The sequence below is a fragment of the Marmota marmota genome, unplaced genomic scaffold, assembly GCF_001458135.2.
Source record: "Marmota marmota marmota unplaced genomic scaffold, marMar, whole genome shotgun sequence".
In the NCBI taxonomy this organism is placed as follows: Eukaryota; Metazoa; Chordata; class Mammalia; order Rodentia; family Sciuridae; genus Marmota; species Marmota marmota.
In genome coordinates this window covers 1,555,127-1,570,161 of record NW_026000082.1, presented here as the reverse complement: position 1 = coordinate 1,570,161, position 15,035 = coordinate 1,555,127, and the positions used below count along the sequence as shown (strand labels likewise).

The window sequence follows — 15,035 nt, the reverse complement described above, 5'->3', positions numbered from 1 at the left end:
CTGGGAATTGAACCCAGGGCTTTTTGCCATTGATCAACATCTCCACCTCTTTTTATTTTCAGACAATGTCTCTATAAGTTGACAGGGCTGTCCACCTGGTTATATATGTCCCTTCATTATCTAAAGTATATGTCTGGATATTTCTCATAATATAAAAAAAAATTGAAAGAAATACATGTGCAGGTTTAATAATGAAATTGTCTAGAAAACTTTTTATTGAAAATACAATCTACTCCTCCACTCCGCCCTGCCATTAGTCTTGCTCTCTAAATGCCACTACTTTAATTATCTTGCTTTTAATCTTTCTAATTTTCTAATTTTACAGTCTTCTAATCTTCCTGTCCCAGCCTCACGAGTAGCTGGGATTACTGGCCTGTACCACTGCGCCCAGCCAGGAGCATTGATTTTTATGAAATGGCTCTGTACTTGTAAATCCTAGACATCCAGCCTGATCTCTAAAATGTTCTCTAATATTAGTCTGTTCCACTTTTTAAGCTATCATTCTCCTTCCTTTGATTTATGACTTATGCAAATCAAAGATGCAAAAAGTCTTTTAAAAGCCAGTATTTTGAGATCTCTCTAAAAGAAAAAGAAAACATTTATTTAAAGCACTGTATGCCAGACTTTACTAATAACAGTAGGGTAACAACCAAAGGTAATTAATATAATATTTTATATTAATCATATATAATTCCTTCTAATATAATTTCCTCAAAATCTTTCTTTTGCATGCTATACTTCCTTTTCCCCTTCAGTTTTTTTCCCCCAGAAAATGTAAATATATTAAAAGCAAAATAATGTAAGGTCTGGGGATAGCTAAGTGGTAGAACCCTTGCCTAGCATGTGTGAGGCCCTGGGTTTGATCCTTAGCACTGCAAAAACAAACAAACAATGGTGGGGGGGATTATATTAAAATGTCTTTTAGCCTATTATATACTTATAAAATTTTAGAAATTTTCCATATTTGCCTTATTTTAAATAAGAATCACAGATAAAGTTTGTTCCACTTGTTCCCTTCCTTTTTTAATCCCTCTTTCCCTTCCTCTGTAGAGCCCCCACTTCTGTTCATCAAGTTTGTACTTAAATATTTCCTACACCCACGCGTGTGCATGTGTGGCCAATGCACAGTGATCCCTTGGGGAATTGTTAATGTTAACATACCATCCACATGATTCATTCCAAACTACTTGTCTCTCAGCTTTGGTTTTGAGCTCTCTCCATGTAGAGTTAGCATAGTTTATCTACCTGGACTGCTCCACACTAGTCTATCACACGAACATGCCACACAGTTCCTTTGTCCAATCTGCTTCTAGTGGATATTTGTTTGAACTCTTTTTCTATTTATTACAAAAATGCTCAGGAAGCCTGGTTATATATGTCCCTTCATTATCTAAGGTATATGTCTGGATACTTCTCATAATTAAAAAAATTTTTTGAAAGAAATACGTGTGCATGGTTTAATAATAAAATTGTCTAGAAAATTTTTTATTGAAAATACAATCTACTCCTCCACTCCGCCCTGCCATTAGTCTTGCTCTCTAAATGCCACTACTTTAACTGTCTTGCTTTTAATTTTTCTAACAGGTCATCTTCACATTTCTAGAAAGCATATGCTTCTGTCACAGTGGATTGTGCATGATCTGCTGGTTTCTGGCTGGAAGGAGGACTTTACTCACCATGTACTTTTCCTCCCCTTCTTTCCTCATGATCCTACCACATATTTTTCTACTACTTTTTTTTCAATTCCTCTGCAACATCAGAAAAATCTACTTAAGCTTTCATTTTTTGTTCTATCAAATAAACTTCCTCGGAGCTCCTCACCTGTTTTTATTAAATGCATTACCCATTTCACATTTCCCTCCATTTCCCCCTCACTTCCTAATCTCTGGAAATTATAACTATACTTAGGTCAGGGTTGATAACGTGTTCTGTGTTATAATCTGTCCATGGGTTCATTTTTTAAAAAGAAAAAAAACAATAAATTGAATTTATACTGTTATGATTATGTCAGTATTGTTCCTTGCAGAACCATAATATGATTACATTTCTTGATGGTTTCAATGTCGTAGGAGTATTAGAAAATATATTAGAAACATTCCACTTGATCAAAATTATGCCAAATATTGTTGCTTTCATCTTTTTCATTTTTAGTTTTTCTTCTTTCCCCAGAGTTTCTAATTGTCACTCTGCCTGTCTGATTCTGTCATCTCAAGTTCTGTGTACGTCTGATGTATGAGATATTTCATGCAGTCCCTGTCTTCACTGGAGACCTGTCTGCAGCACACTCTGCCAAGGAGACCCTCCATCCTTCTACTTCAATCAGGATTAGGCCTTTTATAAAATTGCTACAAGTTATTATTCTGAACCTTCCCTTAACTGGTTTCTGCTCATTACTGTTTCCTAGACTTCTTTCCCTGGTTTCACTTGATTAACTACATCCTCGACAGATTGCCTCAAACATGGGTGAAATGTCTCGATCTCTGTGTGTTAGAGTTCCTTTTATTCCATCTTCCTCTACTTATAATTTGGTGGAGTGTCAGTTTCTAGGTTGAAAAGTTTCCAGTAGAACTTTGAAACCATACCTGTCTTTTATGGTCTGGTGTCCCTGGTTGCTTCTGAGAAGTCAGATGTGAAACTTTGCTTCTCATTGGTTACTTGCAGTTTTCTCTTTTTAAAAATATACTTTCTATTTTTGATGTTCTGAAATTTCAGCATTGAGCCTAAAGTGGTTATTTTTTCATGTTTTTGGTCACCATTTGAAGCAACTTTATCCCCGGTCAACTCTAAGAAATTCCATTATTTCTTTGATTATTTCCTCTCATTCGGTTCTTTCTAGTATCTGTATTTGTTGAAACTTGGGCACTCTGAATGGATCTTCTATGTATTATTATTATTTTTTAATCTCTAATAGTTTCTGGTTTTCTTTCTTTCTTTTTCATTGTGATATCTTGCCACCCTCTATTATTCCATTGCTGCTGTTGGATTTTTATTTGCCATTATTATTTGCACATTTCCAAGTATGATTTTTCAGAATATTGTAGTCTAGTTTTATGCATACAATATTTTCTAAAATAGTACTAGAAATTCCAGTTAGAGGATTTTTTTTAATTTATATAAAATTCTATTTCTTGATTCTTCCATTTCTGTTAGGTCATGTTTTTCACTTATTTATACTGACTTTTCTTGTCTCAGACTTCTCCCAAGTATCTGGTAATACTTGGCTTTCCTTTCATATTTGCATGAAGCAGCAGATAGGTGGAATGGTAGCCGTGCATATAGCAGGGATTGCCGTGCCAGCTGTGTAGTCAAAGCTCTGGTCAGAATGAGAAAAGATGTGCTCTGACATGGTGGTATCTCAAGCTCCTGTCTCCTCTCACAGTTCCTCAGCTGCTTTTAAGAACAAACCCTTAATCTGGGTATGGAAGGTTGTTCTTGCACAAAGGTGCTTCCAAGTTCAGCAGAGAGTAGAAGAACCCCATTCCACATGCAGAGCTCCCATCAGGCCTGTTTTTAGCCAGTGGTCTCCTTTCTTCTGTGTGTTTATTGGCCACTTCTTCAGTCATCTGCAATGTAATCAGCCAGGCTGGCTGACTTTCTCTCAGCTGCATTCTACCCTGGATATATCCTGGTCTTCCTTAATTTTTTGCTCATTTTCTGTGGTCCATGCTCTTCTAATTATTTTCCATTTTTAGAAATGAATAAAACTACTCATTCCCTGTTGCCCTCTTAAATCAGAATTTTTCTCTATGCCATTTTTATTTATACTTTAAAAATTAGTCATAAACAAAGATTGAATTCTTGGCATAGGAAAAGGCAGTAACTCAATAACCTTGCTTTTCTTATCATTCAGGCTTTATAGTATGTAAGACTATAACCTTTCTTGATTTGATTTGTATCCTTTTTTTTTTCTTTTGATCCAAATTAGCTGAACTTTCCTTGTTAAATATACCTTAAAACTCTTAATTTACCTTGAATTCATTTCATTCCTTTCCATTTTTAATTTATTTTACAGTATTTTTCTCATCTTCTATTTCATTATTTTTGTTTGGGGCTTGCTTTTTTCTTTCTTTTTATCAGACATGCTTCTTATCTACATTTATGTCAGTCTTTTCAAAAATTTTAAGTAAATTTTACAGCTTGCTTCAAAAAGCTGTAATTTTAACCAAATAATCTTTCAGGCCTCAACGCTTTATCTAAGCAAATGAAGAGAGTCTTGGACCAGATGATTTCTTAGATCTTTTTTCTGCCTTGAGAAAAATAAATTCATGATAATGGTTCTGTGGTTCTATTTTTCACCATTTTGGCCATCTTTCTCTTTGTTTCTTAAATTTTTTTCTTCTCACTGCCTTACTTTCTCTTTTTTGTTGCAGACTCTCCAATATAACTGTTGGTTTTATCCCAACAGTAATATTTTTCCAGTCTTTCTGTTATTTCCTTTTACTTATTCTTTTATTCCTGTGGCAATTAAAACTATCTTTAGATTGCAATATTAAAGTACCATTAAAAAATGAGAGAAGCCACCTTGGTTTAAAAAAAAAAAAAAAAAGGTTCACTTTCCTAAAAAAAAGGATGTGTTGCTATAGCAGAAGAACTTATAGACCAAAACCACAGAAATGTTTTTAAATATTTTATCATTTGCTTTCTGAGTCATTTTTTTTATTTTGCTTTCTTATTTTGTTTTATTTTATCTAAACAGAGAACGGACATTCTTTGAAGTCTAATCATGATCACTACAGATGAACCCAATGTACCAACTTCCCAACAGTCCATAGAGTATTAGAAGATTTTTACATTTTGAAGAAGGAGAGCAAATCTTTTTAAAAAAAATTTATTAAACTATTGATAATATATGGTGGATTATGTTTCATTTAGAATTTAAAATAGATGTGTAAACTCTGGGTCTCATAGGTTTGAATTCAGTTCAGTTTGAATGTATGATTAATTTTCAGTTCATCTAATTTTAAAAAAATAATATTCATGATTTCTGGCTTTTGATTTATCATTTTCCTGGTCATAAGATTCTAGATGACTGTTGCTGTCATAACATACCTACTAGATATTATGAAATACCTAATAGGTAATCCTGTAATGAGGTGAACTGCAACTTCTGGCACACATCTTTGCAAACACAATGACTCCATCTCACTCAGAATGTAGTGAAAGTATTTAGTTTATATTTTTATGTCGAAAATTTTCTCTAAGATTTCTTACTAGACACTTGAGAAGACTATAAATTGACCCATTTGGGTTTCTTTTTGAATGCCTTGAAGCTTGGATGTGTCTAACTTTGGTCAATCTGGAAATTTCAGTTGTCAATAGTTTTGAAAATGACTTCAGTGCTAACTTTCATTTAAATTCAAAGAAAGCCAGAATTTGTAGTTCATGCTAGTCACAGAACGGTGGAAATTAACAGTTCACATCAGGATAACCCTACATGCTCAGGTCACATTCCCCAGATCAGAAAAGAACAACCTCCAGTCCAGCCGCCTTGTGCAATTCTTGCCTAAATTTAATTTATTTCCACTGAACCATCCAAGACTTCTGGCAGTCAGGGAAGTGTGCAGTGATGCAAGGAAGGGAGTCTCTTTGGAACTTTTACAGATAGTTCATGGTGAGGACATAATTTTTCTTCCTGAAAAAATAAGAGCACTTGCAACTTCTGTGAAATTAGCATGCTAAGTGTGCTTACAAACTAAACCAAAGTGTCTAGTGATGAATCCAAATAATATTCAAATTTAGGATATCTATGGGTAACTTAGATTTTATTCATAGTTTTATATGGATGTCTTTAAAAAACTATAAAAAACAGGAAGAATGTGTCTCTTTTCCTCCCTCCATTGACTATTAACAGATGTCATTGGAATGTGAAATTATGAAAGGATATCCTTTAATCCTTACCAGCTGAATACATATTTAACATATGCCTGGATTGTTCTAGAATCTCAAAAAAATTAGATATATATAGTGAAATAGTTTTCTATTTTTATTTTTATTTTTGGTACCAGGAATTGAACCCAAGGGTGTTTTACACTGAACCATATCCCTAGGCCCATTTTTTATTTTTTGTTTTGAGACAGGATCTTGCTAAGTTGCTTAGGGCCTCGTTAAGTTGCTGAGTCTGACTTTGAAGTTGAGATCCTCCTGCTTCAGCCTCTCAAGCCACTGGGATTACAGGCATGTGCCACTGTGTCTGGTGCAAAATAGTTTTTTAAACAAACATACTTTTAATGAAGTTTTGATGACGTTTGTGGCCCATTGATAAAATAATATTTCAATAGTATATGAGTATGTAATTTCTTGGTATTAGTGTCTTCCACCTAAATTCATTTTAAGACACATGCAATTTTTGGTTTCAATAATTAGTTGCCCATTATGAAGTTTTAGGGAACATAAAATATGTCAGATAGGTCGTTTGAAGAACACGTGTGAATTTTCATTGTATTTGTACATTTTTTTGTTTTTCTTATTCATTGCATCTAATTATTTGGTGATGTTAATTTCTAAATTTGTTTAAATTTTAAGACAATTCAATGCTTATGTATAGTAGAAGCCTTTAAAAAATGACCAAGCAAATATTGGAAGATAATCAGAAACCTATAGATTTATGTTAGAAGAAAAATAGGCATAGGAATAGTTTTCTCTTCCTATATTAAGCTGGTAGCATAATAGAGTTGTATTGACACAGTATTTGTCCTTATATAGTATTTTAATACATGTGTAAGTCTATTCCATTATTATTATATTTAGTGTTTGGTATATTTATTCCTTTATGGTTTTAATAAGATTTGGAAACTGTACTAAATAAATTTCATTTTTGTATGGAATATACTTGCCATTCAGAACAGCTGAGGATACCATTGTCTCAGGCAACAAAACTGAATTCATTCTATTAGTTTAAAAATTGTAAAAAAAGTTAAATTACATGTATGATATATAAATTGAACACATGTTCTTGTAGCACTAAATTTAGTTGTGTTAGTTTTTTGATATGATGCATCCACAGTATTTTTTATTTTGCATTTATTTTTCATTGTGTTTATATTGTATGAATTGAGCTTTGTGCATACAGATTCTTGATTTGTGGCTGCTTGGCAAGATTTTTGTTGTGATGTAACCATCATTCTTATAAAAAATATGATGTACATTTGTCTTGTGTATTTGTCTTCATTCCATATGTCTGTGTATATTTTATATGAAATTATGTATAAAGAATAGAAATTCACAAGTCTGTTACCATCTCTCACCATCATTGTTTTTAACAAATAGGCATTATTAGTTTTTATTTTTATATAACCTCAAGCAGCATCTCAATATAAGGCGAATATGTTCTTAAATAGTTGTTCATGATTATTTTACCTCTGTACCATATCTTATGTCATAAAATAGTTCTTTTAAGTATCTTTTAAAATTTTTTTTTAGTTGTAGATGGACAAATACCTTTATTTTGTTTATTTACTTTTATGTGGTACTGAGGATCAAACCCAGGTCACCGCACATGCTATGCAAGCGCTCCACCGCTGAGCCACAACCTCAGCCCCTCTTTTAAGTATCTTTAGACAAGTTGTTTTGTTCATTTTATTTTATTTCAATTCAACCTTTTTTTTTCCTTTGGGGGACTTAAATTTCAGTTTGTTGAAATATAATTTACTGTAAAACATAAGGAATTCTTCAGCAGATAGTATTTTATAATTATAGTCATCTCTCTAAATTGAAAGCTAAGCACTTGCAGACACTATTTTATTTAATTCTAGCCATATCACAACAAAGCAAATGTTCAACTCATTTTACAGATGAAGATACTGAAAGGCAAAGAGGATGGTGTGGTTCACAGAATCAAAAGAACTCTAGCCTAAGTTTGTCCTGTCCTGCTTTTAAACACTTAAAGCTGACTCTCCTTTATGATTTTTGATGTATGTTTAGTCTCAAAGTAGTTCATTTGGGGGTTGACTTATGTCCATCATTATTAACCTTATACACTTGGATTTCTGCAAGCATGGCATAATGAAAAAATTTTAATATAATTGAGCATTAAAATGTGTCTTTTCTTTTAGCCTGAAACCTTTGAGCATCTTTTTACCAAGCATGCAGAATCAGTGACATTTGGTCCTCTTCTTTTGGAGCCTGAAACCATTTCAGAAGACATCAGTGTTGATACACCAGGGAAAAATAAAGATGAGATGGTGCCAGCAACTATGGTCTCACTGCTTTTGACAGCTGAAGATCTTGAGCAGGATTCTGCCTGTATTAGTGACCAGGGCAACAGCCCTCACATCTCTGAGGCTGGGAGCATCCCGGCTGTCTGTGAGGACGAAAGCCAGAGACAACCCTCAGTTAAATACGCCACACTGGTCAGTAATTCCAAGTCAAGCGAAACGGATGAAGAGCAGGGGCTCATACATAGTTCAGTCAGCAAGTGCTTCTCTAGCAAACATTCTCCATCGAAACATTCTTTCTCTAATAGCTCCTGGGAGATAGAGACCCAGGCATTTTTCATATTATCAGAGCAGCATCCCAATATGATTTCACCACACCTTTCGTTCTCAGAAGGACTGGATGAACTTTTGGAACTGGAGGGAAATTTCCCTGAAGAAAATAATAGTGAAAAGTCTGTCTATTATTTAGGGGTCACCTCAATCAAAAAAAGAGAAAGTGATGAGTCAGGAGTATTATGCCCATTTCCAGCACACTGTTTAGTCACCGACATCAGAATCCTCCAGGACACTTGTTCCCACTTTGTAGAGAACAACTTCAACTTAGGAACTTCTGGCAAGAAGACTTTTGTATCTTACATGCCCCAGTTTCAAACTTGTTCCACTCAGACACATAAGATTATGGAAAGCAAGATGTGTGACCTAACTGTGTGATTCCATTCAAGAAATCTTCAGAATTGTATTATAGTGGATCACGTGGCCTGTAATATATTGCTTTACTGTTGTAAATGGGGGAACACCAGAGAAAATCATTAGAGTCAAATATGAAAATGATTCCAAAATTAATGATATCTGTTTGTCCTCTCTAATATAGACCCCAAAAAAGGTGAGAAAACCCTCATGAGCCTAGCCATGTAGATAGACACTACAAATAATTCTATTCACAGGCCACCGTGGGAAGGTCTCTTGTTGTTAGCTATGAACAAGCCCAGTACGTACCATCTTTTGTGAATATTAGACCTGTGTAGAAAGAAAAACAGTGTTCTGTATCACACCACCATCTGAAGGAAGGCTTTTCATCAATATTTGTGAGATACAGTTGTTGTTTCAAGGGTGTGTTTGCTTTACTTTCAGTTGCTTTTGTTTTGCACTAATTCACATACACACACACACATTAGTTATGGATTTTGAAAGTATGTGATGTGTTTGTATTTTGTGCTACCAAAGTATGTGATTTAAAGTAGGCATATCATTAAATGTTGAACATAAGTAGAGACTTTAGCTCTGGTCTGAGGGGTTATACTTGTGAAGACTAACAAATTATCCAAATGTTATGCACTAAATTTAAGTTACACAGCTTAGAATGAAATCATCTGTTAGAATGGCAGGACCCACAGCCAGTGTTTTGATAATTGCACAAGTAGTTTTTAAAACAATGTCTGTTATAACTCCTCTCTTTGAAATATAACTAACTACATGGCCAGTGTCATTCTGCACCACTCTGGAGTCAATGTGTTTCCCCAGCCCCACTCACATGGACACCATTTTTTTCCCTCCCTCAGATTCTCTCTATACATTAGTCACAGTACAAATACTTTACATACTTCAACTCAATTACTGCAATAATTGTATGAGATGTGTTGCTATACTTCTTTTAAAGATTAAGAGATTAAATAATTTGCGCAAGGTCACAGAGTTAATGGGTGATGGAACCAGAATTCAGATTTAAATTATCGATAACTTATCAATGCTAGTAATTGTGTTTTTAAAGAACAACTGAATTGCAATAAAATAGAATCTATTAAGAAGAAATTTCTGGTTGAAAAATTATGTGAGGTTTGCACAGATCTCACCCTTGACTTTAAGATTAATGCAGAAGTTTATTATTTGAGCTTTTGATATGGCAAGAGAATTCAAAGCCCAGCATAGTGGACAACAATCTAGGTTAAGAAACTTGCACATTTAGTTGTTTCATGGCAAGAAATAAGAAGTTCAAGATTATCGATATCATCAAAATAAATATTGTTTAAAATATATCTGTGAGTTGCTAAACATCATCAGAGTTTTCTACTTAAACTTAGGATTCTGTTGATTTTACTGTTACCCTAAGTAAATCCTTGCATTCCTTCTATATTTATGATACAAGCAATGTTTCATAAATAATAATAAACATCATAAACAATGACAAAGATCCCAGACTCCTTTTAAAAGATATTGTTTTCACACTTCATAGTAATTTGCCACTCAGAAATCAATAAGTTAGTTTCATGTTATAAATATTATTAAGATGTCTCAGGATCTCATACTCAACAGATGAGCCTCTTATAAAAAAATGATAGAGCACCCATACCAACTCACTTATTCGTGTGAGAAAACCTTAGTTCTATACAAAGACAAATGAAGAAGATAGTTTTTCCACTGATTTTTAAGACACTTTAGAGATTCAGAAATAAGTGATATGCATGGAAATTTTGGTAAAACTGACTTATTTTTAATACATGCTTACAAAATATAGACATTTAATTGAAGGTATGTTATAGAAGAGATGGGAAATTAAATTTTGCCTCACTCTGCATGTAACGGGAGATTAATCATTGAACATATCCGCTGAGACACAACATTCTTCTGTGATCTGTGACCCAAAACAACAGAAAAGAGAAACCAAGAGCTCTAGTCAATTCAAGAGTGCTCCGTGCTGTGTGTACACTGGAGTGAATCAGTCCTAGGATCATTGTAGTGCTGCAGACCCAAGTTAAGGGAATTCAGTGATGTCACATTAACCTGAGGTCATTGATATCATCTTGGTGCAGCTTTGGTCCCCCAAACAAGTAAACAAAAGGTACTTTCTTTCATAGGGCTGAGCTAACATAGTTTGGCTTATTAACTCATATTTATTGTCAGTGCACTTGAGTTCTAATTTTCACTTTTGAAAGTTTACTTCTCCATTGCTATGTTTTATTGGATTGTAAAAGGTTTCTACTATTAATTAGTGTTTTTTACACAACTTAGGGAAAATTCGGAGTGTTGTATATTTCAGAACATTCAGATACTCTCCTTACTGGAGCCTCTATAAAAAGTATTTAAGGGATCAAGGAGCTGAAATATGGGCTTTGGACCTTTTTCCTTCTCTCTCTCTCTCTCTTTCCTTAACTCTCCCTCCCTCCTCCCTGTCTTTATTCAGTGTTGGGAATTAAATCCAGGCCCTTGTACATGCTCAGCTTTCCCCTCAGCCTTGGATGTCCAAACTTGTGATAAATCTGGAATTTTGAATATTTCATTTAGTCACAACAACAAGCTACTAATCAGACCCTTTTCATCTGAAGTTCATGAAAAGAAACTCATAAATTAATCATTTGAGGTATGGTTTCCCGTACAAATAAATTGAAAAGATAAAACATCTATGTCAGGGTCAATGGGATGATACAATTCATAGCTTAAAACCCCTAAGAAGAAATGTAAAAAACTGAGTTACACCTTACTAAGAGTAGGAGCCTCCCTCTGAAGCCTTATATTCCATTTAGAGATGGGCTATGTGTTGTCAAGAGGAATAGGACAGATAATCTTTTATTTTTAAAACAAGTCTTCAAGTGATAGAAGGACTTGGATGAAGTTCACAAACTAGTGGAAAATCCTGAACTCGGAATAAGGATTTATGACCCTCATCGTGACATTCCTCTACTTCCTTTCATTCTTTTCCAACAACCAACTCCCTCTTTCCAAATATCAAACATATGGTCGCATTCCTTCAGTAATATGAGCCCCTTGCCAGTTCAAGAAAGATGAACCCTAGCGGTTTGCACTGTTGGGAGGGGTGCCTACAGGGCTCCTGTGTAGAGTGGACTGTGCTGATGGATTTGGACAAGGGCAACTGCAAAGGTTCATGTCTCCTAGCATATGGATACAAACAAAAGGCATTTTTTTTTCCTGAATTACTTCCTGTATTTCTAAAAAAAAAAAAGTTTCTTCTATTTTTTCTCTTCCAGGGATGATCTTGGTAGTTCTATTAACAAACTCTTCTGAAGTATTTGTTACTGAGAAATATCGTGCTCAGATTATAAAGTACAAAATTGTCCGTGCTACTCTGATGAACCTAAGCTGCATTCGAGAAAACATGTAAATGTAGTTACAAGAATGTGAAGAGGTCTTCACAGGAGGAAGCGAGCCAAGTCAGTGATTGTACTCTATTGAAGACTAGCTTCAAACAGTAAATGCACATCTGCATCTGTTCCCAATGTTGGGAGCACGACTTAAAATAGGAAAGTGCATTTGAACTGAGATCCTGTTACATGTATCAGAGCATCAAGATGTGGTTTTCCTGAGGTTTTATATTGAATTAATTATTTTTATATAAAGTTTATATTTATTTTGGAAAGCTGCTGAAAATGTCTATTTTTCAAAATTAATTGCGCTTAAGATGTGTGGCATTAAATTTGATTTTGTGAGAATCTCTGATGGGTTATTTTAAATCACACGTTTATTCAAAAACCCTAAGAATAAATTTGAACTAAGAATAAATTTGAAAGTAAGAGACTTAGTTTTGTAGTAAAATACTTACAGATAATGTACTTTTGAAACCTATCATTGAGTGTCTGGCATGCAGTTAACTTTTGTCACAATTGCTATGGTAATAAATATTATAAGCAAGTGTCAAGATGTGTATTACTAATTGTTTTTATAAAAATTTAGTTCTCCTACTTCCCCAGTGTGTTTCCAAAGTCATAGATAATGCAGTGTAAATTATGACCAAATATTTTTATCTATCATTATGAATCCTAAGGAATGTTACAATTTTGAGACATGAATGTTCTCAATTATTATAAATTTATTTTAGGATTATATTATCCATGGTATGATAAATAACTCAGTATTATTTTAGAAAGCATTTAAAAATAAGAAGTAACCTTTATAGTTTATATAAGTAGGCATTATAAAATTTTCATCTGTTGTTGGCCTTTGGTTGTGTCTTCCAAATTCCTACAAACATATACCTTGCTTTTGAAAAGGGTCTGAAAATGTTTTAGATACAATGCTGCCTTTTGGTTCTTATTTTCTTTTTTTTTTATGAGTCACATTACAGCTTTATTTAATAATTTGTAAATAGCCTTCTTCTAGCAGAGTGACACATTCCTCATTACAGCAGAAAACAATAGTGTATGTGGGAAGTCCCTCCCCCAGGCTTAGAACTGTGTGGCTGGAGCTTACCTCCTGTGCAGAAGGTCAGGCTCCTGCTGTGTGGCAGAGATCTGCAAGCTTCTTTCGCTCTTCTCCTGGCCTTGTTCTCTGGCTGACTTTGAACCCTTCATTAACAGTAGACAAGAGAATGGGAATGATTTTCCCTGGACAGGATTGGCCCCTTCCCTCCTCCAAAAGGGAGGATTAAGAATATTTCTGACAAATAATTTTTATATCAATTTAACATAGCTCCCATTCATCTGCTGAAATCAAGGACATGCTTATCAAACACAATAGTGTGCCAATGACTGTTCCTCTCTTAACACCAATTTCCTCACCATTTCTGATTTTTAAGCCATACTTCTCTGTCTTTTGTGATGAACAGATAGAAAACCACTCTCCATCATAGACCTGGGAGGCAGGCACTTTCTGCAGATGTGAAGATGTCTAAAGTGGCATCAGACACTACAGATTCAGCAGTTTGTTCTTGCAGAGTGAAGGCCTAGCATTTCGTTTTCCACCTTCCTTTGCTAAGAGTCCAGTAATTAAATCATAGTCTTTCCTTGGAGAAAACTTAATATTATATTAGAACCTTATCATTCACGAACCACTAGCAGAACCTACCTCTCTGTTGTATTTATAAAATTGTGAAGATGAATTCATTTGGACAGAAGGAGATGGCTGGCCATCCCGCTGCCTTCTCTAGGTAACAGGTCACTTATTGTTCATAATCAATAGTGCAAACAATAACTATGTTTTTCTATACTGCTCAGAGCTTCTCTCTTCTGAACCGCTCTGCACATCTCATTGATCAATTTGGAACCAAAGGAGAATGCAGTGGCTTATCCAACCTAGAAACCTGTTATGCACATTTCCTTTAAAAACACCATTGGGAGCTGGGCGTGGTGATGCAGTCCTGTAATACCAGTAGGTCAGGAGGATCCTGAGTTCAAAGCCAGCCTCAGCAATGGCGAGGTACTAAGCAATTCAGGGAGACCCTGTCTCTAAATAAAATACAAAACAGGACTAGGGATGTAGGATGTGGCTCAGTGGCTGAGTACCCCTGGGTTCAATCTCCGGTTAAAAAAAAGAAAAAAAAAAGGGCTGGGGCTGGGATATGGCTCAGTGGTAGAGTGGTCCTGAGTTCAATCCCCAGTACCAAAAAAAAAAAAAAAAAAAAAAACCACCATTGGGAATGAAAAAAAAAATTCCTTTTTTGTTTTTTACAGAAGTTCTTTAAGAAAGCAAGTCTGAAGTCAGAGAAATATGAACACAGAGACATAGATATGAATACTTATGTACGCACAAGAGTTGGGATCAAAGAATCTTAGTAGATACATAGTTTGGGACTCAGGAAAAGTTAAAAAGAGAAGATATGGAGATGGATTCAGCTAAATATGTTGGTTCTTGGTACATACAAAAAAGGCGGGTAGGTGAGCAGAGAGAATGATAAATCCAGGCTGCTAGAAAGAGGTTCTATGTTCATGCATGAGTTAAAGATAACAGAGGCTGGTTTACAGGACAGTATGTTGTATTATGGGGTGGTCAATTAAAGAAGGATGGACTTGCATGGCCCAAGGGGAGAGTGTCTGTTATCAGGACACCTCTGGTATCCAGGACATCAGGAAACTCAAAGGATTCTTGAGTCCATCTGACAGATGCTGGTGACAGGCCAGTTGGATTTTCTCCAGAAGTGATATCAAGTTGAGTAGG

The 15,035-nt window shown here is 34.8% G+C and overlaps 1 protein-coding gene across 6 annotated transcripts in view; it reads left to right on the top strand.

Moving 5' to 3' along the window:
- Positions 1-9,839, top strand: part of Lepr (leptin receptor) — an 86,754-nt gene extending 76,915 nt beyond the window's left edge. For 5 of the 6 annotated variants that reach the window (XM_048815216.1, XM_015484897.2, XM_048815217.1 and 2 more), the window contains one exon: positions 4,697-7,144. In XM_048815216.1, coding sequence (XP_048671173.1) covers positions 4,697-4,721 — 25 coding nt within the window. In that variant the 3' untranslated portion in view covers positions 4,722-7,144. Of the gene's footprint in view, positions 1-4,696; positions 7,145-8,051 lie in introns of those variants that run through there. The other variant, XM_048815221.1, reaches the window with a different exon arrangement.
- The last annotated feature ends 5,196 nt before the right edge of the window (positions 9,840-15,035 follow it).